The 27075-nt window shown below is 34.2% G+C and overlaps 5 protein-coding genes across 5 annotated transcripts; 3 read left to right on the top strand and 2 right to left on the bottom strand. All coding sequences in view use genetic code 12, as the record gives it.

The window, feature by feature from the left end:
* Positions 1-5917: 5917 nt before the first annotated feature.
* Positions 5918-7802, bottom strand: RJT21DRAFT_55686 (catalase). Its single transcript, XM_064885054.1, has one exon. The coding sequence runs from the start codon at positions 7618-7620 to the stop codon at positions 6142-6144; it is 1479 nt and encodes a 492-aa protein (XP_064736526.1). The 5' UTR covers positions 7621-7802; the 3' UTR covers positions 5918-6141.
* A 1031-nt stretch (positions 7803-8833) lies between these two features.
* On the top strand, positions 8834-10564 carry RJT21DRAFT_88831 (GMC family oxidoreductase; the record flags this gene model as incomplete). The annotated part of the gene is made up of 1 exon (XM_064885584.1): positions 8834-10564. One exon carries the CDS (start codon positions 8834-8836, stop codon positions 10562-10564), a length of 1731 nt encoding a protein of 576 aa, XP_064736525.1.
* Positions 10565-11711: 1147 nt separating this feature from the next.
* RJT21DRAFT_123065 (uncharacterized protein) lies at positions 11712-14127 on the bottom strand. Its single transcript, XM_064882602.1, has one exon. The coding sequence runs from the start codon at positions 14011-14013 to the stop codon at positions 11905-11907; it is 2109 nt and encodes a 702-aa protein (XP_064736524.1). The 5' UTR covers positions 14014-14127; the 3' UTR covers positions 11712-11904.
* Positions 14128-20307: 6180 nt separating this feature from the next.
* On the top strand, positions 20308-24670 carry RJT21DRAFT_123060 (uncharacterized protein). Its single transcript, XM_064882601.1, has one exon. It carries the CDS (start codon positions 20788-20790, stop codon positions 24526-24528), a length of 3741 nt encoding a protein of 1246 aa, XP_064736523.1. The 5' UTR covers positions 20308-20787; the 3' UTR covers positions 24529-24670.
* A 700-nt stretch (positions 24671-25370) lies between these two features.
* RJT21DRAFT_55673 (SDR family oxidoreductase) lies at positions 25371-26987 on the top strand. Its single transcript, XM_064885053.1, has one exon. It carries the CDS (start codon positions 25824-25826, stop codon positions 26838-26840), a length of 1017 nt encoding a protein of 338 aa, XP_064736522.1. The 5' UTR covers positions 25371-25823; the 3' UTR covers positions 26841-26987.
* The last annotated feature ends 88 nt before the right edge of the window (positions 26988-27075 follow it).

Raw genomic sequence — 27075 nt, 5'->3', positions numbered from 1 at the left:
CCCCCTGTAGTTTGTCCTTCATTAAGTTTAAAACTCAGACCTCCCTGTACATTTTTATCATAATAGGGATATGCACCTAAAGCTTGAGAATAAAAAATACCTTTATTTATAAAAGTACTTCCACCATACAGATGAAAATTAAAACTGTTAAATATAAACGTTGAATGTTCATGAACTGTCATATTAGCATAAAAATTACAATCGTAATTTTGCCCCATAGAAGTTATATTTAACATATAATAGCCATTAACATCAATGTTTGTATAATTGTCAGACAATACAGTCTGCAATAGGAATACAGCAAAAAATACTGCTCCTAAAATTGAAGACTTCATTTCTGATCTTTAACTCTATGAAGACTAACATTATACAAATTTATTTGAATTTGAGGATAAAGTTTCTTATATATCAAATGGTTTGATGAAGTAATCTGAAAGTATTTTGAATACTGAGAATGGTGCAATATTTTCATAAAAGGCTGCTAAATTTTATTTGTTGCATAAAAAATAGATCTTAAAAGTGAGATAAATCGGCTTCATAAGCTTGGAGCTTTTACCTCTTTAAAAAAGGTTAAAGTTTATATGGAAAGCATACTCTTAGCTTGAATCGTAGTTCGGCATTTTCGATTCATACCATATGCATGTTGTGATTCGAACTGTATATTTTGTGTTAACGAGATTTTGAAAGAGCCTCACCAATTCGGTGCATGCAGTATATTTCTTTAACTTCTAATATTTAAGGTTTTGACTATTCTACTTTGACAAATTGGTTCGCTCCTTTAAATAATTTATTTACCGTCTATATAAGTTCTGAATTGCGGAATTGTGTAATAGTATAGTACTTCCTTAATAGTGTTCGAAAAGCCTATCCATTCATTCTAATAATCAATGAAGCATTCTACTACTATAACAAGTCGTTTAAATATCTTTTAGCAAAAAAGAATCTCTTTTAGCTGATATTATCCTACAAGTTTGTGTAAATCGGTTAATAAGACAATTATTGCGTTTTTGACGAAACCTTAGTAATAACTTACATTTATATTTAAAGCAATACGTGGTAGAATAGCTTTAACTTTAACGTTTCATTCTGCATGTAATATCTTCTGCTTGCTGGTTCATAAGAAATTTTAAACTTTGCTTGTAGCTTGAAAGAAAACCCGTTTACGAATCTTTCCGGAAATTAATACTTACGGATATATAGCCTTGACTTTATCATAAATTAGAGAATGAATCAATTAACTCGGATGTTGAAGACTTCGAAATTTGGTTGTACTTCAATATTTAGAAAATCAACTCAAACTACAGTTGAATTTATTATTAATTTTCTCAATTTAAACTTTTATTAGATAATCATATACTTCCATAAATGATTTACCAACGTATATTTTAACAATCTTAAAATCATCTAGTAGTTCCATTTGAATTCCTGCATTCATATAGTATAACAATAGTAACATGGAAACCCAAAAACCTATAGAGTTTAATTGATGCTTTTAAGGATGATATTTTATCTTCAGGCTGTTTTACTTCCGTGGCATCTATATTTATTCAGAGAGAATGATTGAAATCATGCCTATGTGTTAATCACATTTAAAGTTTAATAGAAATATCTAATTTATTACCAGAGTAACTTTTAACAATAAATCGTTGAGAATCTTTTCATGAACAGCTTAATTGGGACAATATATCCGTCAGACATATGCAGTCATTGGCAGCGTGCTTCCCTAACAACGGGTGCATGTCTGCATTTTTATTAGTAGCGATACATACTTCTCGGGACTTGTGTACTGTAGGTTGCGTTTATACTATAATACGAATAAAAATAAGAAGACGGCCCACAATCTCAGTCACATGCATGTTATATTTACTGTTATGAACTATTAAATTACAACTTATTATATAAGATTTTCTCATTACTTTTACATTCGACTATCAACCATACACCACACAGATAAAATTTGTAATTGATATTAAAAGTTGTATCATCAAACAGTTATATTAGCATAGAAGTTACTATCATAGCCTTTCCCTAAAACAGTGATAATCATAGTAGTTTTATAGAAATATATTATGGATCTCAATCTTAGTATATCGTTAAAAGCTAGAGTGGCGCAATGCTTTCAAAAGTGCAAATACTTTTTTTTTTTTATTCGTAGTGTGCAGAGGTGAGACATGTAGGGAAGGAGTTATTTTCCTCAGATTTTAATTTTCTTTCTATGCATAAAAAGTTTTATGTAGACACAAAAGTAAAATATCGCAGTAATTAAGCTGCTAATAACTCGACCGAGTCGAATAGTGGGAGACCACAGAAAAAATCCAAAACAAAAATCCGCCTTTGGAATCCTAAACAATAGGAGAGTTTTAGTGAGTAGGGTCCATTGGGACGAGTCTCACACTGTTAAGGCGCAGGGCTTCTCGTACATAACTTGTATTTCTCGACGTTTATCATTAGATTATATTCAATAAATGATGATACATACGAAAAAAAAAAAAGGTTCGTTGCGTTCATTCTGCTATTCCTCGGCTTGCAGTCATCGTTAGAGCACAACTGCGTATGTTTATTTTAGTTTTGATTGGACTGGATAAGGAATATTCTAAATCGTATTTAAGAACACAAGTGGTGTTAATGAAGTAAGTTTAAGGCAGTAATGAGGTATTCTTACCAACTTGCAAAAGTAAAGGTGGAGTTTGACTATGTTGCTCACATACCTAAAAACACAATCGCACCATCATTTTCTAAACGCAGTCATAAGATGCATATATTTTAGATCTTTAGGGGCCGTTTACGGCATTCGCCTTAAAAATACTGTATATAACTTTATAATATAAGAAGCAAGCATTAAGCAATCCGAAATAAGACATCAATTTAAGCATTTAATATTGGGAAAACAAGTCAGAAAAACATTGTATACTGAATTTCTAAACGTACCTATTCCAAATATTTACTCCAATTTAGGGTCTATTCACTATTCAACTTTAGCACAATGAATAGTTTCACTATTTTAAACAATTTATTAGTTGAGATAAAGTTAGCAGCAATATAAATTCTGCGAATAGTTGTCGAAACATCTAGTCATACTAATAGAAAAACATAATATTAGAGGAGTTACGAAATCCTTAACTAAAAATATTTCGTATTTATCATCCTATATTAGACCATTTTTAAATGTTTGATTTTAACTTTAGTAAAAACTCTATACACTATTATGAAAAGAAAAAATCTACTGATTTAATGTTCTATTAGAGTGCAATGCCTGCTTTCACATACATTATTCTAAATTTTAAAGTTTGGCTGTAGTTTACCATTCATTTAAGAGATGATCAGGCTTCTTGTCTTAAGCCACATAAAATTTTATTAAAGTTCTAAATATAGTTCGGTTGTATTAACAATGCTTGCAATCCTTTGAAATTCACTCATGCGAAATATTAAAATAGGAATACCTTCGTTGCTTAAATTTTATAATTGTGACAATGGAAACTTAAAAATAGAAGATTGTATGCTTCCGTCGATGATTCACCAACGCATGTTGTCTCACTTATAATATGCATATAGAATTCTGTTCGCTGTCGGATCGCACCATTTTTTTTCCTATGTATTATGAAATTATCTAATGATAAACTATAGAAGCGAGAAACACAAGTTATTCACTAAAATCGAATACTTTGTGAAACTCAAAGATATCATTTTCAAGATATCTAAATTTTTGTTCAAGTGCATTTCGCGTAAGCAGGACTATCTGTTCTCTTTGAAGATTATTTTGTTTCCCAAACTATAATTAGAAATACGTTGAAACCCTGTCAATTCAAGCCCTTTTTAGTTATAGCTAAACATCTTAAAATGATGGATAAAGATGGCAACATTCTTGGCACTAGTAATTGAAACTTATTGTTTTGTTAAGAACACTATAAATCTTAAATGTTATTATATTCGTCAATGCTAAAAACCAAATGTTTGCAATTGACTAAATGCATAATAAATTGTCGTGTGGCGGCCTATTTCCTTGTAAGCTCACTAACAGATGTAATTGAGCTTACCGCTATAATCTCGCACCGGTTCCTACCAATTACGAATCCTAAACAGAAGTGAGTGTGAATAAGGTCAAATACAACAATAACACAATTTCATTAATAAGAGAATAATGCCCGCAATTAGGTATTTATTACAGTCTAAGTAATATCGTATAAATATGCGGAAAATCCTATGGAATGCAGGCATTTTATTTAGATTTATGCAATAGACTGAGTAAGAAGTGGACTACAAAAATACACGTAAAGATACTTGGCTAAAGTTGACCTGTAGAATCATCCAAGTAAAGGACCATCTTTGGTCCTTTACTATACCAATTGGATTAGATAATAAGGGGCTAAATTAGCTAATTGAGCTAAAGCTCAACTACATCAAAGAATACCCATAAATAAATTAGCGCACGACTTAAGCCGGTCGTGCGCTACCAATTTCGAAACTCTTCTAGCTATAATAACTTATATCTTACACGACTTAAATTGCTTCAAATGTCATATAATTGATTATATTCATATCATTAACTCTGTTTCCAGCTTTCGTGTTAAACCTACTCCTCTTTTAAATTTATTACCTTTATTACTTAATTTTGCCATATTGAATACTTTTTCTCCACTTTCATCCGAAATTCTCAGAAATATAACAATTGAAACTGATATTTCGCCTCTTTCTATCTTTATCCTACCACTTGATATCACCTTGTGCCATTTGCCTTTTTGATTCGAACATAATTTTAGTTAACTTTTTAATCAAATATTTTACAATTTCTTTTTATTATTTAACTCTCTAGTATTAACCTTAACATTACTTATTATACAGCAACGTTTATCTAACTACTTTATACAAATTGCTTAAATTTTATCTTTACATATTTGTTTTTTAATATTATTGAATTTTTTTATAGAGTTGTAAATACATAAGTCTACTAGACACGGAGTTAAGTAAAAAACTAAGCGATCATTTCAGTCTCTTATAAGAGCTATAATTAATAAGAGATGATTCTGTAGAGTCAGAAGTTCAAACAAAAACCTGGCTAATCCCTTTCAACTGATTTAGTTTGCCTTCCTAATATCACTTTATGTAGATTGAGACCCTTAAATGATAAGTTATTTTATAATCATAGAAAATCACCAGTTAAAGAAAACAAGCTCATATATACTGTACTAGAACTTAAAATGCAATCATATTTATACAGTGACAATACTTAAGTTTATCAGTTAAGATTATACAATGATTTGAAGCAGGCATTACCTTCAACAATTATATTAGACAATTGATGTGTTTCTGTCACCTTTAATAAAGGCGTGTCTTCAAATCAATTGTTGACAGGTGAACGATGTGGGCACTTTGGTTGAATCAATTCGATATAAATTATATTAAATGAATAACCAAACAATTAAACTATATTTGACTTATGGTCTGATATGACGTCTGTATTAAGCCACTCTAGCTCTCAATAATTTAGTTTTTAAGTTCTGATTAACACCTTTTAACTCTTTCATGCATTTTTGAAACAGTTCACAATCTATATAGCAGCATACCGTTCGTCGCCCTGAGCGATCTGGAAAAAAAGCGTGCAGAATTCAAATCTGCGTAACAAAGATGCACAACGCTTTCGATTAGGTATGGTAAAATTGGGTATGATAAAATTGGGTATATACTAACCGGAACCATATACTAAAAGTGAGCTATGCTTTAGATTACCGTATTGGAAAAAAAATGAATGAATTCAACATTATACAAGCTAGTCTCTGTATTCTGAACTATAGTTCTGCAATATAATTAAACGTTTTGCTTATCATGCTAATGTTAGTAATCTTAACTTCTATTTAAAAGATTACATACAAAGCCAGTCTGCAATCTAAATCTTCCAAACCTAATAAGCATATGTGTCAAAAAAATGCCCCATCATGAGGATGAGCCATTTGATTAATTAAGGTTCTTCATCTTTGGCACAATCCTAAATTCTACAAAATTACCACCAAAGCGTAAATCTATCCGCCTTATCGCCTCAGCTTAAGACTATTATCCATCTCGTATATTTATTCAGTTTACTACTACACACTCCTCAATATCACCAATATTTTGCACCAATAACAAGGCACATCGTCAGAAAAAAAGCTACTTCCGTGGGGATACCTTCAAAGTGGCTTTACGAACAGCTTCTTCAATCTCCAGTGAAACTTTACCAAATAACTTAAAGACACGATCTTGGACATCTGTTCTAGCGCTCTTTAAATTATCAGAAATGTTGTACAAGAATGCATCCTTCTGACCAGTCTTCTTAAATACTTCCCATAAAGCGAGTGCTTGATCGTAATCATTTGAGGTTGCTGCCCACTGAAAACTAGTTGCTTCACCAACCCATTTTTCATGCGCTTCATTATTAGAAGCATCTAAACGATAATTGAGTGGATGGTAAGAGCTTGGGTAGTTTGGTTCTGATCCATAATTACCATTGACACATCCCTGGCCGTCTCTTTGGAATGGACTGTGTGCCTGAAGTGGGCAATTGATGGGAATTTGGTTAAAGTTAGGTCCTAAACGATGACGATGAGTGTCATTATAAGAAAACAATCTAGCTTGTAATACGGGATCAGCAGATGGTTCAATGCCTGGAACAGTATTAGCTGGACTGAAAGCGGCTTGTTCAACTTCAGCAAAATAATTGAGAGGATTCCTATTAAGAACAAGTTTTCCAAATCTTCTGAGGGGATACTCCGAATGAGGCCAAATCTTGGTTAAGTCAAAAACACTAAATTTGGCCTTTTCAGCTTGTTCGGATGTCATAGTTTGTACATAACAAGTCCATGATGGGAAATCACCATTATCAATCGATTCATGAAGATCTTGACCAGCATGATCTGGATTATCTGCTTTTAAAGCATGTGACTGATCATTACTCAAATTTTTGATACCTTGGTCAGTCTTAAGATGAATTTGAACATAATGAAACTCACCGTCTTTATTAATCCACTTGTAAGTATGTGCCGAGTAACCATGCATGTTTCTATATGTAGCTGGAGTACCACGATCAGAGAATACAAACATGACATTATGTACAGACTCTGGATTGTTGCATAAGAAATCCCAGTATACATTAACATCCTTAAGATTGGTTTGAGGGTCTCTACTCTTCTGAGTATGAACTAAGAATGGAAATTGTACACCATTTCTAATAAAAAAGATTGGGCTATTGATATTAACCCAATCAATGACACCTTCCTGAGTATATAACTTTATAGCAAATCCACGAGGGTCACGTTCGGAATCAGCAGTACCTTTCTCACCACCAACAGTAGAAAATCTGGTAAATAATGGAGTCCTTTTACCAATACCATTGAGAAAATCAGCATAAACTAAATCAGATACATCATCAGTAACTTCAAAATATCCATGTGCTCCAGAACCTTTAGCATGAGCAACACGTTCAGGGATTCTCTCACGATCAAAATGAGCCAATAAATCAATAAGATGGTGATCTTGAAGAAGGGCGGGACCAAACTTTCCCATTTTAATCATAGCGTTCGGATTCCTAACAGGACATCCATTGGAAGTTGTATAAAGTGGAACAGAATAAGCTTTGTCACCTGTCGACATAATGATAATATAATTTGTATAGTCTAAATTAGAAAATTATGAAGTCTAAAACTTAGGAATTTGAAAATTTAGAAGTGTATTTTAAGGATTTATATATACAATTATAATTGCTAAAGGAGTTACGAACAAAGTAATTTTTAAAATTAATTATGCATGGATTATTATGACTCTCTTCTTATTCGCTCAAGACATGAGATACGTTTTAATTAAACATAAAGATGACTTTCAACCATTTTTGGAAATTATTCAGGTAATGAATTTAATTCTAATAATATCGCATGTTCATTCTCTTTCGAGTGAAATTAATACCACCCTTAGAATGCTTTAAAATATTAGTTCTTTGTGTAGATTTTGAATCAAAAGCTTTATTTCCAAAAGGGTATTGCTCGGATACTAAAATACTTTTTAATTGCGCGGATGCTGCGAAAAATAGTTTGCCTGAATGCAAATGAAGGTTGATGACAAGTTTTGGGATTTGAGGCGGTTATGTGCCTACTACGAAGGTCATAATTTCTATAGGAAGAAGCCCGTTCAATGCATGCATAATCATGAATGCAAATTGAGTACTTTGTATAACTCATAGTATGAACTGAACTAACAAATTATCAAAGTATTTTTTTCAATTGATAGATGAAACTGGATTATTGATGGATTGTCTGAATAATAGAATATATGATTATTTTCTCCTCATTCAAATATTTGGCTGAACATCATGCATAAGCCTCATTAAAGCATTTCACATAATCAAACTTACCTAGTTCAACAATTTTCCACGAGGATAATACGACACTTACTGCATGATTCTAGAACTATATTCACGCTCTGTCTTCATAAAATGGCGTCATTTAGCATAATCTAGCAAAGAAGACATAATTGAACTTAGTCTTTTATGGATAGCAACCTCCCGAAATTAACCCCTGTTCTGAGATATTAATTCATGTAGATTTATAAATCAACATCTCATTTAGTTATTAATGAACGATACCCGACTTAAAAAAACGCATTCCTCAATTGAGTAATTACGGCTTGGTCGGAGATCCTAGTGGATGTCTGAATTCATGTGAAATTACAATTGCCAAACAGCTTTCTTTAGATAATTTCCTGAAGTGTATTAAAGGAACAACATTTTCCTTGATCACTTTAACAATTAATCAATTAATGCTCTATCAAAAATAATAAAAACAAGTATAAAAAAGAATTAAACAAACTCAATATGGTTCAATCTCATTATGATTTCGTTATAGTCGGTGGTGGTACCGCAGGTAACGTAGTTGCTGGTCGTCTTGCTGAGAATCCAAACGTAACTGTTTTGGTTCTTGAAGCTGGTGTTGGTAACTCTGCTGAACTTCCAGAAATTATCACTCCTTCTAATGCCATGGAGCTTCGTGGAGGTAAACACGATTGGGCATACAAGACTACCTTAGTCAAGCGTGACGACTATGAAAGAATTGAAAAGCCCAACACACGTGGAAAGGCTCTTGGTGGTAGTTCTTCACTTAATTATTTCACTTGGGTTCCTGGTTGTAAGCCAACTTTTGACAATTGGGAAGAATATGGTGGTAAAGAATGGACATGGGATCCTCTTGTACAATACCTCAGAAAGAGTGTTACATATCATGATGATCTTGGTCTTTACGATCCATCTTTGAAGAAAATTGGTGGCGGAGGTCCAATTAATATCTCTCATGCTGAACTTGTTGATGAATTAGAACCTTTCCGTGAAAACCTTATCAAAGCATGGAAGTCTACTGGTAAGCCATTCACTGAAAACATTTATGATGGTGAAATGATTGGACTTACCCATTGTACTGCTTCCATTTACCATGGTAAACGTAATGGGTCCTTCCTCTTTTTGCAAAATAAACCCAATATCACTGTTGTTCCTGAAGTTCATTCCAAAAAATTGATTCTTGATGCTTCTAATACTGCCAAAGGAGTTGTTGTGATTGATAAAACAGGCAACGAACATAGTTTCTACGCAACTCGTGAGGTTATCGTTTCACAAGGTGTGTTTGAAAGTCCAAAATTATTGATGCTTTCCGGTATTGGCCCTAGAAAGGAATTGGAAAGTAATAATATTGAAGTTAGAGTTGAGTCTAGACATGTTGGACAAAACTTATTAGATCATCCTGGAGTACCATTTGTTTTACGTGTTAAAGACGGTATTTGTGTTGATGATATTCTTATGAGACAGGGCCCTAAGAACCAAGCCGCACATACTCAGTATGCAAAGGATGGATCTGGACCAGTTGGATCAGGACTCTTAGAATTAGTTGGATTCCCTCGTATTGATGAGTACTTTGAGCAAGATGAGCTTTATAGATCACGCAAAGCTGCCAATGGTGGTAAAGATCCATTTTGCCCGGAGGGTCAACCTCATTTCGAACTTGACTTTGTCGGTATGTTTGGTACTGCTTTCCAATGGCATTTCCCAACTCCAAAGGAGGGTTCTTATATTACAATTGTGGTTGATTTAGTTCGTCCTGTTTCTGATCCTGGTGAAGTTACTCTTAACAGCAGTGATCCTTTTGATCAGCCAAAGATTAATTTGAATTTCTTTGCAGATGAACTTGATATCATTGGTATGCGTGAAGGTATTAGATTTACCTACGATCTTCTTACCAAAGGTGATGGATTTAAGGATCTAGTTGTCAGTGAATTTCCTTGGGAAATGCGTCTTGATGATGAAAAGGAAATGAGAAGAGCTGTTTTAGATAGATGTCAAACAGCCTTCCACCCTTGTGGTACTAATCGTTTATCCAAGGATATTACTCAGGGTGTGGTTGATCCAGAACTTAAAGTTCATGGAGTTAAAAACCTTCGTGTTATTGATGCTTCTGTCATTCCGGTTATTCCAGACTGTCGTATTCAGAACTCAGTTTATATGGTTGGTGAAAAGGGTGCAGACTTAATCAAGGCAGCCCATAAAGATTTATATAATTAAGTCTATGGTTGATTTTTAATTTTTTGAACAATTGCGAAGCAAGGGTATAAGGTTCATTGGAGCCAAAAATCTACTAAGTTTTCTACATAGTTTTTGTTATTATGATAGTTTTTTAAAGAAAAGAAAATATGAATGAATTTACTAGAAATATATATACTTTCTATACCAATTTAACTGCTGTTTATATTTATTTTGGCTCTACGATAAGATCTGGATAATATTTCAGAATTTACTTGAGACCATGCGTAGTAACTTTCGGTTGAGAACAGGAAACTTTCCATAGTGAACCACCAGGTAACAGGTAACAAGAATAACGCCATAATTAATAGCAATAAATCCAAAAAACTTGGTGATGGTGAATAGGTTGGGTAATTGTTCTCTTCTCCATAGTAGGTTTCAGTTAATGTGAAATCACCACTTGGTTAGCACTATAACTACACAATAAAGTTCTCATTTGGTTGCTATTGGATATTTGACTTATGTTTACATGTAAAAGCAAACAAATGGCACGATCAATGCATCATATGAAAAATATTTTGCGCTTTGTCTTTTAATTACCTTTTGATGAGTGAAAGCGTTTCATTCTGAGTAAGAGCAATTCTCTCTACCAACTTTCGATCTGGATTTAGGACTTCTGCCTTCAATTATAAGATGAATTTACGTTAACAGTTCCTTTCATGAGTTAGTTTAATCATAAACATTAACGCATACAATATAAAAACAAAGAAAAGCCATTCCTGTTAGGAGTAGCTCATGTACTATGATTCAATTCCTGTATACAAAATTGAAAATTGGAAGCCTAACTAGTGAAATTTAACTCATTTTAGCCGTGAAATTTATATACTCACTTCACTCTTAAATAACATCTGGAGATGTAATATGCTGAACCAAGGTCAGTTACAGTAGCTGCTCTTTCTTTTAAGCAGAAAATAGAATAGAAGTGATCACCGGTTACTGAAAATCATAATGTAATTCTATACTTAAGATACTGTATTAATGAATTGAGTATTATCATAATATTTATCATTTAATATTATTAGATTTATCATCAGTAGTTTGACGAATTAGATGAGCACCTAAACAAATTTTTTTTAAATTGCCATCAATTTTCAAAATTCGCAGCTAAACTTTAAATTTTCTAATAACCCTTAGTAAAAAATGTTGTTTACAATGTACTTGGTTAGAGAATAAGACACCAATAGTTATTAATACAACATGTACGAAGAAAATCAGTTATAAAAAACAAATTGAACGTAGAACGAATATAATATATTGTATTTTAAAATTATATATGAATAACAGGAAAACAGAATCATTTCATTATGAAAAAATCTCTCAATCTAAAATACAACAAGAAGAACTAGTGATACAACAACTGAAGTAAGCATTTTCCATTTCTCAGAATAATTCTTCACTGCTAAATCTACATAATCACCTATTGTAGAGAGAATTGGGTGTCCAGACGTATACAGAGTATCACTAGTAACAGTTTCTAAACTTGTATGAACATACATTGGAGCGAATTCTACAGCGGCTTCTTCAGAAACATCAAAATCACCATTTCCAACGCCCACTGTAGATTTATGCAATACTCCCGTAGTTTTGGTCCCAGCAAAATCCACACCATGATCAAACAATGATGTGGTAGTTGTTAAAGATCCATCATTGTCAGTATTAACAAACACTATACCCAATTCCATTTCTTCCACATCAACAGGATTAAAGCCGCCATTAGGATATAATGAAGTAGTAGCACTCAACATTCCATCAGAATCAGTTGTCACAATCACTATACCTGACTGTGTTTCTTCTGAACCACCAGGGTTCGAAGTTGTGTATGTGGTGACATAGGTGGTGAATAGATCAATATTAGTGGGATATAACGCAGTAGTAGTAATCAAGGATCCATCAGCATCGGTGGTCACATATACTATGCCCAATTCCATTTCTTCCACATCAACAGGATTAAAGCCGCCATTAGGATATAATGAAGTAGTAGCACTCAACATTCCATCAGAATCAGTTGTCACAATCACTACACCTGACTGTGTTTCTTCTAAACCACCAGGGTTCGAAGTTGTGTATGTGGTGACATAGGTGGTGAATAGATCAATATTAGTGGGATATAACGCAGTAGTAGTAATCAAGGATCCATCAGCATCGGTAGTCAAAATTACTAAACCTGACTGCGTTTCTTCAGCACCACCAGGGTTCATAGTATTGTAGGTAGTAGCATAAGTAGTGAAAGGATCGATGTTGGACTCAGATCTCACCTCAGTGACGGATTCAGTGCTCACGCCAGTGCTCATGCCAATGCTCACGCCAGTACTCAATTCAGTGGTGGATTCAGTACTTGACGCAGTAGTAGAATCTGTGATTGATTCAGTGGCTGACTCGATGGTGTATTCAGTACTAGCTACAATGCCTGATGCTGTGCTTGATTCATTGTTGGGATATAAGGAAGTACTGGTAGTCAAGGATCCATCGGAATCGGTAGTCACAATCACTATACCCGATTCGGTTTCTTCTGCACCACCCGGGTTCGTGGTAATATGAATGGTAGTGTAAGTAGTAAAAGCATCTGTCATGGACTCGGTATTTGCCTCGGACGTTGATTCAATACTCGATTGATTACTCAATTCGGTGGTTGATTTAGTGCTCCACTCAGATGTTGATTCAGTACTTGATTCAGTACTTAAATCAGTACTTAAATCAGTGATTGACTCAGTAGTTGAAATAGAGCTTGACTCAGTTGTCGTTTCGGTACTCGATTCAGTGGTCGATTCAGTGGTCGATTCAGTAGTTGATTCAGTGGTTGATTCAGTAGTAGAACTAGTACTTGATACTGTGTAGAATTCAGTGTTTGATTCCATGGTAGATTCAGTAGTTGATTCAGTACTTGACACAGTTGTTGATTCAGTGGTCGAATCAGTGCTGGATGCATTGATCCACACAGAGCTTGATTTCGCACTTGATTCTGTTGAAGATTCAGTACTTGATTCAATGTTCGGCTCAGTGTTAGACCCAGCAATTGAATCTATGTCAGATTCAGTGCTCAATTCCGTAGCTGAATCAGTGAAAAATACAGTACTAGACTCTATTGTAGATTCAATAATAGATTCAGCGCTGGATTCAGTGAAGAATTCAGTACTTGTTTCCGAAGAGGATTCAATACTTGTTTTCGAAGAGGATTCAATACTTGATTCCGTGGAAGACTCAGTGCTCGCATCAGCACTTGGCTCAGTACTTGATTCAGTGGAAGATTCAGTAGTTGATTCTGTGTAAGACTCAGTGATCGATTCAGAACTAGATTCAGAGCTCGCCTCAGTACTCGATTCAGAGCTCGCCTCAGTACTTGGCTCAGTATTTGACTCCGTGGAAGACTCAGTGCTCGAATTAGCACTTGGCTCTGTGGCAGATTCCGTACTGGATTCCGTACTGGATTCCATACTGGATTCCGTACTTGACTCTGTTGTAGATTCCGTGCTTGACTCTGTTGTAGATTCCGTGCTTGACTCTGTTGTAGATTCAGTACTTGACTCTGTTGTAGATTCAGTACTTGATACAGTATTTGAATCAGTATTTGAATCAGTGGATGATTCAGTACTCGACTCAGTGGATGATTCAGTACTCGACTCAGTAGATGATTCAGTACTCGACTCAGTGGATGATTCGGTACTCGACTCAGTGGATGATTCAGTACTCGACTCGGTAGATGATTCAGTACTTGACTCAGTGGATGATTCAGCGCTGGAATCTATGTCAGATTCGGTACTCGATTCAGTACTCGACTCGGAAGATGATTCAGTACTCGACTCAGTAGATGATTCAGTACTCGACTCAGTGGATGATTCGGTACTCGACTCAGTGGATGATTCAGTACTCGACTCGGTAGATGATTCAGTACTTGACTCAGTGGATGATTCAGCGCTGGAATCTATGTCAGATTCGGTACTCGATTCAGTACTCGACTCGGAAGATGATTCAGTACTCGACTCAGTGGATGATTCAGTACTTGACTCAGTGGATGATTCAGTACTCGACTCAGTGGATGATTCGGTACTCGATTCAGTACTTGACTCTGTTGTAGATTCAGTACTCGACTCGGTAGATGATTCAGTACTTGACTCAGTGGATGATTCAGCGCTGGAATCTATGTCAGATTCGGTACTCGATTCAGTACTCGACTCGGAAGATGATTCAGTACTCGACTCAGTGGATGATTCAGTACTTGACTCAGTGGATGATTCAGCGCTGGAATCTATGTCAGATTCGGTACTCGATTCAGTACTTGATTCAGTGGAAGATTCAGTACTTGATTCAGTATTTGACTCTATTGTAGACTCAGTGCTGGATTCAGTGTCCGACTCGGTGGTGTATTCAGTACTAGCTACAGTGCCTGATTCTGTGCTTGATTCATTGTTAGGATATAAGGAAGTACTGGTAGTCAAGACTCCATCGGAATCGGTAGTGACAATCACTACACCTGATTCAGTTTCTTCTGCCCCATCAGGGTTTGTTGTAGTGTATGTAGTAGTATAAGTAGTTTCAGAATTGATTTCTAGATTGAACAACTGAGGTACTGCAATAGGACATGCTTGACATTCAGTTGGTCTGGTAGAATCCGGAATAGGACCTGCATATTGGAATCGAACCGACCCAGTTTTAGCTGCCTTCCAAAATATTAACGACTTGTCATAACCTTTACCAATGATAAATTTGTAGGTATAATAGCCAACATTAACTTCCAATATATTTCCATCGTAATTCCAAGTTGGGCTTGAAGTTTCTAAGGCTATGACATTGTTATTACCCCAACCTTTTACTAAAAATGGAGATGCAGGTTTTTGCATTAGGTTATAAATATATAACATGGAGGTATTACTACTGAGATAAATAGTTTGCAAGTTTTCATCAATTCCATATAATTTTGAACACGAAACATCAAATGCACTTTCTTTACCAACATCTATACAGCCATTTCCAGCATATCTAGACATTTGATATAAAGCGTCATTGTTCAATAAGCAGAATGTACCATTGTTGATTATGGTCGGAACATCAGTATCACAAACAGACCCAGATCCAATCCAGGCACCCGGAGGAGTATATGATGATATATAATATTGCACGTAAGAAATCACACCTTTATTTACAAAAGACCCAAATGGTTGAATTTGATAAGTAGATCCATCGCATTTCTGGCTACCTGCAAAAGTAATATTACCCTCATTATAGAAGTCTTTACCATGCCAAATGTAAGTAGGTGGACTACAAGTAGTAGTGTTGTCATTAATAACGATAGTGCCATAATTTGTGATAGAGTTTTTGGTCTGTCCATTATTAATATTAAAAGTCATACCAAAATTACGACCAGGGGCATGATTTGGCCATGTTCCTATATTCCTAACGTATAGTAGACCCTTATTGAGAAAGTTACCATTCATATTAAAGTTGTAACCATTGAATAAGAATTTCACGCCTTTGTCAATAGATAAGTCAGCTTTGAAATTACAGGTATAGTCATCATCTAAGGAGGTGATGTCTAATTCGGTATCCTTGGTGATTTCTAAATGTTTTGACCATGAGTATATGGTCCGCAAGAAAAGTGAAGCAAAAATAACAGCTTCGAAAAGGGGGAACTTCATCTTTGTTATTTTTACAGCATCTAGATTTAAATTACACAGCATTATACTACCTCTTTTATATTGCAACTGTCTCATTGTGTCTATAGTTCAAAAAGTGCTCTAACATATAATAAAATAATCGGCTGCTAAATTTTTCTGTGCAAAAATAGGATCTGCAAAATTAGCAGAAACAAAAGCGTGATTTAAGGTTGTGGGCAAATTTCGGTAGATACCTTAATCAGCACTGCAGTTTGATCCATTGTGAAAGAGTCTAATAAACATTTTTGACATCATTTTAAGTATGATGGCTGGTTTAAATGATGACGTAAAGTAACTGGATCCTATATCAACTTGATATGCACAGCTGAACAAAAACAAAAGGTCTATATTTTTGAATAAAATTATAAAAAATGACGTATTTTAGTATAATGAATAATATTAAATTAATATATTTAGTCTGATCAGGTTTTAATTGAAGAGTATGTAAATAATAATGTATGTAGAAGTAGAAAAGATTCCTGTTCTCAAATACAATTTCTTTTTGGATTAGGTTCTGCAAGCTTGTTTGTACTTTATTGAATACACATCAGAAAAACAGAAAATGCATAGACCTTAATATTATTCTACATTTGTTACCATCAATAAAATCTTTCGAATAAGAGGATCATAGAGATTTGCCAAGATTTCAAATACTTGTAAGTATAACTCAAGAAATTAAAAAAATGGTTAATCTTTACTATAGAGCATTGGCACATATACTGCCGTATACACTAGCCTTAATTCAACTAGAAATGATAAATCTATTGTAAGATACAACTCGGATGATATGGAAGCGTGATAATTTTATAGCAGAAAATAGGATCAAAGAGTTTTAGCTTTTTCTGGGAGTAAATTCTGATTATTAAGATCTCCCAATCCTTTATATGACGAAATAGCTGATACATTCACTTGTATATAAATACAAGAGCGATTTCTTTAAAGTGAATTGTGTCATAAATATTATACGCTTATTAATTGGGGATGCTCCAATAACATTATATAGAAGAAAATTAAAAGTTTGAATACTCATTTAGTGAACATATTTGGGATGTTATGACTCTTAATCCCATATTTTTATTTGAATCGAAGTTTTCAGTAGCCATTAAACCTTGCATCTATATATAATTTTTCCTTACTTTAGCCGTGTCTGAATACCTAAAAGGGGACGCAAATTATAGTTTTTTATTTTGCGCGCAAAAAGAACAAAAGTTGGCAGCTATTTTTGCCTCCAGTGGATCATCAATCTGTCGCGCGAGAAATTTATGAATTGATCAACGGTTGCATTTTTTTAAATTGCAACCAAAGACGCAAGCTTGTCCTCGATACGACTACAACCTTTTCTTCAACATAATATTCTGAAAACATGACCGGTATATGGGCCAAGGATTTTATTAATTTTCTTAAAGCGCTCTCTACTATCCAAAGTTTATACGCTAGCCTAAATATAGAGATAAATTTCTACGGTTAATTTACTTTTGAGCGTTAATAAAATTTTATTCATGTGTATGATGTCAATTTGATACTTTACCTCATTTTGTTTTATACTGTATACATTGGAGATTTGTAAGCTTTTGAACGGCTGTTCAGCTGATAACAGCATATGTTCAAGCAGCTTTCCAAAGGTTAAGACTTTCCGCGTTAAATTATAATCCTAAGGGTTAAAGAACTGCCAGGATTACAACAACGGCATGAATGAATACATAATTACTGAATTTACCGCCGCATTATTAGATTAATTATGTAATTTAAGCTTCTATGTGAAGTTTAATATTTTATTCCAATGCCTTATTAATATGGTTAATTTGCAATGATATCGTGTCACTGTTCATTCCAAGGAAAGATTGCGGAAACAATAAAAATTATTAAAGCGTGTCATTTATGGATTTAATTTTAGTTGTTGTTGTATTCTATAGTTTCAATTTAGAACCTGCTTGACTTCTTAATACTGATTTTCCAGAAGACCTTGCTACTGAAAGTAGTTACAATTGATTGGTGGATATTTAAATCTTCATAAGTACAACGTAATAGGTCGACTTGTGCAATCTCAAATAAAAACGGATGTATTTGTAGACCGAAAATAATAGAGAAAACAATACAAGAAATAACAAATACTGGATATTCATTACACCAAAAATAGTGAAGAGACTAGGGTATTTAAGAATAATTAACAATTTGTAACAAAAAGAATGTAATGCAACTAATTCCAATGGAAAAAGTTTTTTTTAAATTATAATTAACGAAAGTAATGATTATGTTGAATAATTAAACGTATACGGGTTTGAAATATTGAGTTTGTTTAAGGATATACCATTTGAAATGAAAATTGCGAGTACCAAAAGTGATACTCGTCTATCCAACAATACTAAACTTTGTTAAGAGAACCGTCAATACATAAAAAATGAAAACGATGACAGTATAGACTTCCCCTCCGTTAAAAATTACTATAAAATCGGCATCGAGATGCTACTAATATGAGGTATACGGTAAAAATTGGCGAATAAGGTTATTTCAAGTATTATTTCTTTCGTAAATCAGATAGAGACTAAATTGAGTTGAAATTAGAATGTTCTAGAAACCTTGAAACAAGATATATTCAGTTTCGTCTACTTTAATTATAATTCTTCAAGTTTAGGATAATATCAAAGTGGCATGGACGATGCTTTTAGGGCCAACTATATAGCTAATTTTAATTTAAGATACTACACAATAATATCTAATAGTAACGTTGTTTTTTAGAGACTAGTATAATTTATTGATACAATATTTCGAGATTATTAGAATTATTCGATGCGAGAATCATTTACTTAGATTTACTCTTTATTACTTAAAATATTATGGCTCGTCCTCCTTTTATCTTACCCACAAGAACACTATAGGATTATATTTGAGATGACTAACATTGGTGTGTGAAGTACAATATTCTAATCTGTTCTTGTTGTGTTTAAGTCGTAGTTTCCACGGAATCTAACCAACCAGAATGTTATAGTAAGAGGCTCAAATACACCCTGGCTTCGCTTAGGACTTCCTTACCTCGAGTGATGTAAAATCTTCCTTCTAAGAACGATCTCCGCATGTACCCTGTAGCCGAAAAGAGAATTCGAACATTCTGTGATACAAGAAAATGCCGAATGACTCAACTTTACCAGACCAGTTCTGTAAAAAAGGATCGTGTACGGAAAGTATAGTTGGTTACGTTTACATCAATAGATTACACTGTATCCAGCTTGCACACACTTCGTTGTTGTATAAAATAACTCAATATGAATCATTAAATACAGTCAATAAAAAGATGTACGATACACATTTCAAAATTTAATATATATATTTTTCGTATTTGACATTAAAATATACTTTACTATCTATTGGGGCGGATATTTACACCGAAAAAATATTTACGAAATCATAGATCGAGATAATTCCAGACGAGACTAAAAATAATCACTAAAAATAATTAATCTCTGTCAAAGGCGGGTACTAATAACATTAAGTTGCATTAGGCAATATTTGATTATGTTGTAATGAAAAGACCCTCAATTTGGCAAAGAATAAATACTATTTGGTGCATAGTATGAGATACCCTAATTTCATCTAATTTCTCAAAAGGGTGTTAAAGTAGTTTAGATTGAAATTTACTATCTAATTGTGATATAGTTAATTTTTACCAAAACATTTTCATTTGGAAGAATAACTGTATTGCTCCAATCATTTCGGGTATGCTAGCTAATGATCTACTTATTGAAAACAAACCAGTATTAGGTAAGAATAATCAATTATGACTTCTGAATTGATTAGTTTTATCCCACAGTTTGCTCAAAGATAAAAGTATGCATCATATGCGAGTTTAATTGGCCGATTCATTTATTGTTGTATACGATTCAGATCATTTTAACACTCATGTATGTGATTCATTTGAATGTAAAGGAAGTTAATTGAATTCAGTGGCTTATATACTTGTCCTCTCATTAGCATAAAATTATTCTATATAATCATAAATATAGCAAGGGCTCTGAAAGAATTCTGTGATAGAACTCATGCAAAAATAATTTTTTGAGACATATTATAGCGATAATATTTTCTTGCGGGCTTTATTTTCAAAGCCTTAAATTTATCAACAAGCAAAGAGACTATGTATTAAAATGCTGAGCTGCAATTAAATTTCCTTATCCTTGATAATTAAAATAACGATTCCTACAGTGATACTGACTAATGATAAGTAGAAGATTTCCAACAATACAAATTTATAGGAATTATATTATGATTTCTCTAACATCATTACATATTTGACACCCGCATAATTATTATTTCGTTGTGACAATCACAAAGGAATATTTTATACTTCGATTTGAGTTCGTATAAAAATACGATCTTTAATAGAAAGAGTACACAAATAACATTGAAATTGAGGAGTTTTGTGCCCATATCAAAAATAATAATCTAATGCATCTAAGGCGTATCAACGTCAAAACATGATGTGGTATATAATCACAACCACATTATATTTATAAATATGAAGAAATCAACTCCAGTATGGATTTTTAAACTGCTAGTAGATAATTAATGTTGATGAAGGTATTCAAATCATTAACTTTTTGCTTATGCTTGGCAATAGTTTCATCCAGCTCCTTTTACAGTGGTATATCATTGCTGATATACGAGACAGGAGATACATTACAAAGTTCATCCCACTTGGGTGAGTATTATTTAAGTACCACAGGTAACAATTTTTATGGGGGATTCTATTTTAATGTGTATAATGGGGGCTTATATGATTATTTTGGATACTCTGCAAATATTGGTGGGGACGATAATTCAATTGAATTTGATTTCATCACTCAAGATGTCTTTGCTTTGACTACTATCAATGGCTCGATTTTTCTCAGCTACGGATCTCAAGACTATTTTTATTTATGTGATGACGAAAATGTTGGTCTTACTGTATTGTCCACAACTGATGATTCTTGTGAACTAGTTCATGTAATCGTAAGTGGGGTACCAGAACCTGAAACATCTTCATCATACTCGTATCAAGGATCTACATCTCTGGGTTCAGCTTCTACAACTTCTAGTTATGTTTCTGCGTCCGAAACTGATACTTCATCAACTATCGATTATTCCGTTTGTCCAACATCTACATCAAATGATACTGATATATATCTCCCATCCTCTATACAAGCATTTTATTTACAAGTTAGTGCAAATGGACATTATGCATATTCATTAACTGGCTATGGCATCCAAAAGCGTATTGCTAAGAGAGATGTTGGTCAAGTAGCCTCATTTGATGTTGATCTTACTTCAGACACTCTTACTTATGGTTACGTTAATGATTTGCCATCTGATGGTGATGTGGATATCTGGCTTGATTTCACAGCGCCACAAAACTATCAATATAGTGGATTCGGATATTACCAAGATGATTCCAATCAGTTTTTGTTAACATATACAGGAAATGATATATTCTTTCTTTGTGAATCAGATGGAAGTTTGGCAATAGAGTTAGATAACATCGGTAACTGTCAAGAAACATATCTAATAATGGTCGGTGGAACATTGGGAGACGAAATTGATGTGGGAAACATTGGATCATCTTTGTGTGCTGCAGTGCCATCATCATCATATACTCCATCTTCTTCTCTAACACCTAGCATTTCTTCTTCAGCATTAGCTTCCAGTACTGATAGCTGTCCAACAACTGATCCTATCTATTACATTCCTTCATCTGTGACTGATTTTAACTTGCAGATTTCTCAAAATGATGAATACGCATACGCCAATCTAGTGGAAACTGTTGCTAGGAAGAGAAACCATCTAGAAAAGAAATCTCCAAGTACTCCAATAGTGACATTTAATCTTGAATTATCTACAGGAGATTTGATATATGTAAGTCAAGGTTCTGTCCCTGGAGATGCCCTGGGATATCTTAGCTTCACTTACAATAACGGTGAAACAAATACAGGATATGGTTACATTAAAGATGATTCAGATCAATTATTATTGACATACTCAGGAAGCGATAAATTCTATCTTTGTGATAGTGGAACCACGATAGAATTACAAGACGATGGTTCATGTTTATCCACAAATCTTATTTTGGTCGGGGGAACTTACGGAGATGATGTGTATGTAGGACCTGATGTCGTTTGTTCTCTGCTGTTGTCATCACTTGGGTCTACCCCATATTCTTCAACTTATTCAGAACCTACTTATTCTTCATACTCTTCACAGGTATATTCGTCATCGGAATTTTCGTCATCGGAATTTTCGTCATCAGAATACTCATCATCAGAATACTCATCATCAGAATACTCATCATCAGAATACTCGTCATCAGAATACTCTTCGGCATACTCTTCTTCGGTATATTCTTCAGAGAACTTTTCCTCAGACCACTCTTCTTCGGCATCCTCATCTTCTTCATATTCAACAGTCTATTCTTCCTCATTAGACTCGTCCTCCTCACCTGAAGGAAGTGATTCATTCTATTCTTCAATCTTAACTTCAAGTTCCTTCATAAGTTATTCGGAATCGACTTCATCGGAATCGGCTTCATCTACTCTATCATCTTCATCCAGTCCACTGATTAGTTTAAGTTCAACACATTCAGCTTCAGAATCTTTTGGGAGCATCTCACCTTCGGTTTCATCCTCAGAAACATCGTCTTCTGAATATAGTGAATACCCTACTTCATATTCTTCATCGTCTTATAGTACTTTTAGTATCACTTCTGAATATCAATCATCCAGTGTCTTGATATCATCTTCTTATGCCACCCTGTCGTCTTACTATTACTATGCCAATTCCACAACTTCATCTTCTTCCACGAGTTTAGAATCATCTACAGTAGGTTCTTCAACTTCATTAAGTTCTACTTCATTATATTCAACATCGACTACCACTAATAGTTTTGGTCAATCAAGCACGAGCTCTGACTTTCTGGGTGAAACCGAATCAACCATTTCAGAACAATATTCCTTATCATCTTCAACCTCATCATCTTCAACCTCATCATCATTATCCCAACCTTCCGAAAATAATCCCTCTTCTTTGTACTCCTCAACTCTGAGTAGCAGCACTGGTAATCCATTATCTTCATTCAATCCTACGTCACTGGCTCCTTCTACATCAGAGCCAGAGTCAGAGTCAGAGTCACCAAGTCTCACCACCTTCACCTTCCAAATCACTGCGGTTGCCAACCCTCCCAATACTTTCAGAGAATACTTAACCTTGAATAATCACAGCATCATATTAGAAGAAATAGACGGTCCATTATTTGAATTAACACTTCCTGGGGGTTATATTACTATTAACGGTTTATTCATACATGCTGTTGAATCTAGTGGGCTCTACTTGAGTGAGACCCCATTTGATGGTTGGCTGATTGTAGGAGACCCAATTTTGTCTTTGGAAGGCTATGGAACTGAGTTCTATATTTGTCCACTGCAATCCCCACCTTTGCAACTTAGTCTGATTGCGTCTGACTGTGTGATTGGTGAATTGCATGTATTAGAAGCACCGGTTTCAACTTCGATAACTCCTTCAACTCCTACAAGTAATGGCCACACTTCTACTAGTCTTACAGGCACTAGTTCTGGTTCCAGTTTATCCACTATTACTACACAAATATTATCTGGTTCTGGATCTACCATCACCACTACTTTTACTTCCGATGAAATAGTTACCATTACTGAATGTCCGGCTACCGTTACTAATTGTCCTTTGAACTCAATTAAAACAATAACCATTCCTCACACTATAACAACTACTTATTGTCCTGCATCTAGTATTATTACTCAATCTACAGTGACCTCTACCTACACTTCACTTGTTACTGAAGTTGTGGGAACTGTGACCACAGAAGTGGTCCGGACATTCACTACTACATTCTGTCCTGAGTCGGGTTTCGTACAACCAGTCGTTTACATATCAACTTCTTTAGCAACTCTGGTCAATGGAAAAGGAACAGTTACGGAAACACATGTTGTTACAGAGACGATAGGCAATTTAGTGCCATCGTTTTACACGTCATATGAAGCAGTCGAAGTTACCCTCCAAAACGAAGGAAGTAATTCTGTTACAACAGTAACTGTGCCTCACATTATTGCTACTACATCTTTCGAAAGCTTAACAAAGTCGGCTGGTACTGGTCATCTGTTTGTTGAATCATCTGAAGTTGAAGTCCAGGTAGGATCTACATCAACCACGTCTGGGATTGTGGTAACGAGCATCCCAAATGCTGCAAATAATATTTTGAGATCGTTAAGCTATGTCGTACTTTCATTTATTGTCGTTTTCGCATAAAAAAATTGAATTCAACGCATTTATGTATATAGTCTGTAAGTATGTCTGTATGAGTACTAAAAGAAAGTTGTATTGCAAACTTGGAAGTATGAAATATTCAAAATAAGAAAGTAAATAACGAAAAGCTCTGACTTAATTTCCGGTTTAATGTATGAATCGGTTTGTGTTATTTGTAGTCTGTGCGTTATTCCCGAAATCTAAACCAATTTGATGTTCTATTTACTAATTTATTGTAATTAAGAGGAATTGTTTTATACAATACTTCATCTTATTATACTCTGAATGCCTCATGTATAAGTTATTGAACAATAAGGCTCTAAGACTCACTAGATGGTCAATTGTATTGTTGTTTACAAAACTCAAAATGATTAACTACCCCATGTTTTAATTGCGTATATTCAGATTAGGGTAATGGCTCTCTTAATTTAGTGTAGGTCTACAAGAACTCCACTCCAATGGTAATTGGCTTATAGTAACAATCGGTCTATATATAACAATACGGAGATGGCTTATTTGAATTTACGGTAAATTGAGCTGATTACAATTAGAAAAATTGTCTTTTAAGCCTACCATCGTGGCCAGCACCATATTATTACGTTTGAGCAATAGGCCCACATTTGACTTAACTGCAACAGGTATTCGCGATGCCAGTTGGTAGATAGTAAACTTTTACGTAAACCTCGCGTCACTTGGTATTTTTGGGTAAGATTAATGCCTATTGTTTTACTTTCATGTACGACGATTGTTCTATGTTTAGTAATGCGTTAAGGCAATTGGTTCCTTCCCAACAATTACTTGGGAAACATATAGGAACTACATTATAATGTTACTACATCGTAATATTACTATGACGACCATTCAACTAGTTATCTTAATCAACAAATATGATTGCCAATTATCTTTTTCATTTTGTTAAATCGTTAATACTGAGTTACTCAGAGAAAACCACACATACAATTTTAAAGCATTCAAATATAAAGCTAAAAGCATTTACACAATTATTCGTTTTAAATAATGCTTAGAAACGATTTATAATCAACTTTGAGGTACATACTTACTCTTTCGTTATAAGCCATTGGTCTAGAATATTTTCAATTGTGATAGGTTCAGAGTAAGCATAAGCCTCGTCGAACTATAACGAAGATGTGCGACAGCAACTCCTTGAAATGCTGACATTTACATAGATACATATATATATATATATGCTAATCGTGTATAATTTGTAGAAATGATACTTACTATGAATTGATTTTCTAGTTACAAGAATTCGTAAGAAACCTTAACTATCTCAAAATATGACTGTTGGTAATCAAACTTCTGTATTTGTCTCTGGTGCAACTGGGTACATTGCCCAACATATCATCGCCCAACTTCTCAGCAAAGGATATAAAGTTGTTGGATCGGTTAGATCTGAAGGAAAAGGTGACGGGTTGGCAGAAACTTTTAAAAACTCGAACTTTTCCTATGAAGTAGTTCCTATTTTAGAAAAGGAAGGTGCTTTTGATGAAGCTTTAAAAAAGCATCCAGAAGTAACTGTTTTCTTACATACCGCTTCACCCTTTACCTATACTGTTGAAGATAATGAAAGGGATATTTTGATTCCAGCCATACAAGGAACTAAGTCAGTTCTAGAGTCTATAAAGAAATATGCTCCACAGATTACTAGGCTTGTATATACCAGTTCAAGTGTTGCTACTGGTACTGTTGCTGAAATTACTACACCCGGCTTCAGTGGTGGGGAACATACCTGGAATTCCACTAGCTATGAGGATGCTAAGAAAGATAGTGTTCTGGCCTATTTCGGTTCCAAGACTTTTGCTGAAAAGGCCGCTTGGGATTTTGTTGAAAATGAAAAGCCAAATTTTACCCTTACTTCCATTAATCCTGTTTATGTTTTTGGTCCTCAGAACACTCCACCTAAAACTAAGGAGTTAAATTTATCTGCTGCAATGGTTGGTGACTTTTTGAAATTGGGTCCGAATGATGATGTGCCACAAATGCAAACTGCCTATATTGATGTTAGAGATGTTGCTAAGGCACATATAATAGCTTTTGAAAAAGACGAGGCACAGGGAAAAAGATTCGTTCTTGCTGATTGCTTTTTCGATGGTCAATTAATTTTAGATTTTATTAACAATAACTTTCCAGAACTCAAAGGTAAGCTACCAGTAGGAAAACCTGGTGAATATACAGCTTATGGGCCAACAACTTTAAATGATTCAAATGCAAGATCTATTTTAAATATTGAATATATTAGTCTTGAAAAGTCTGTTGTTGATACAATCAAGCAGATCGTTCATCTCAAGGAATGAGGAACGAGTCCATTTGCAAGGATTTTTTAATCTTTTAGAATAATTTCCAATTAATAAAACTTTCGCTATCCAGAAATTTTTTCGCAGCAAGTGAGTGCATTCCCACTTACTAAATTTGTATTTGTTTTGTTTACTATTTATACTTGCTATTCTGTTGTTAAGTAGTTAAGTATTTAGGTAATTAAGTAGTTATGTTAATCATTTAAATATTATATTCTGTGTTTCGTAATGAGCC

This window comes from Scheffersomyces amazonensis (assembly GCF_036850825.1).
Source record: "Scheffersomyces amazonensis strain UFMG-HMD-26.3 chromosome Unknown RJT21scaffold_7, whole genome shotgun sequence".
In the NCBI taxonomy this organism is placed as follows: Eukaryota; Fungi; Ascomycota; class Pichiomycetes; order Serinales; family Debaryomycetaceae; genus Scheffersomyces; species Scheffersomyces amazonensis.
This window is presented reverse-complemented; position numbering and strand designations above follow the sequence as displayed.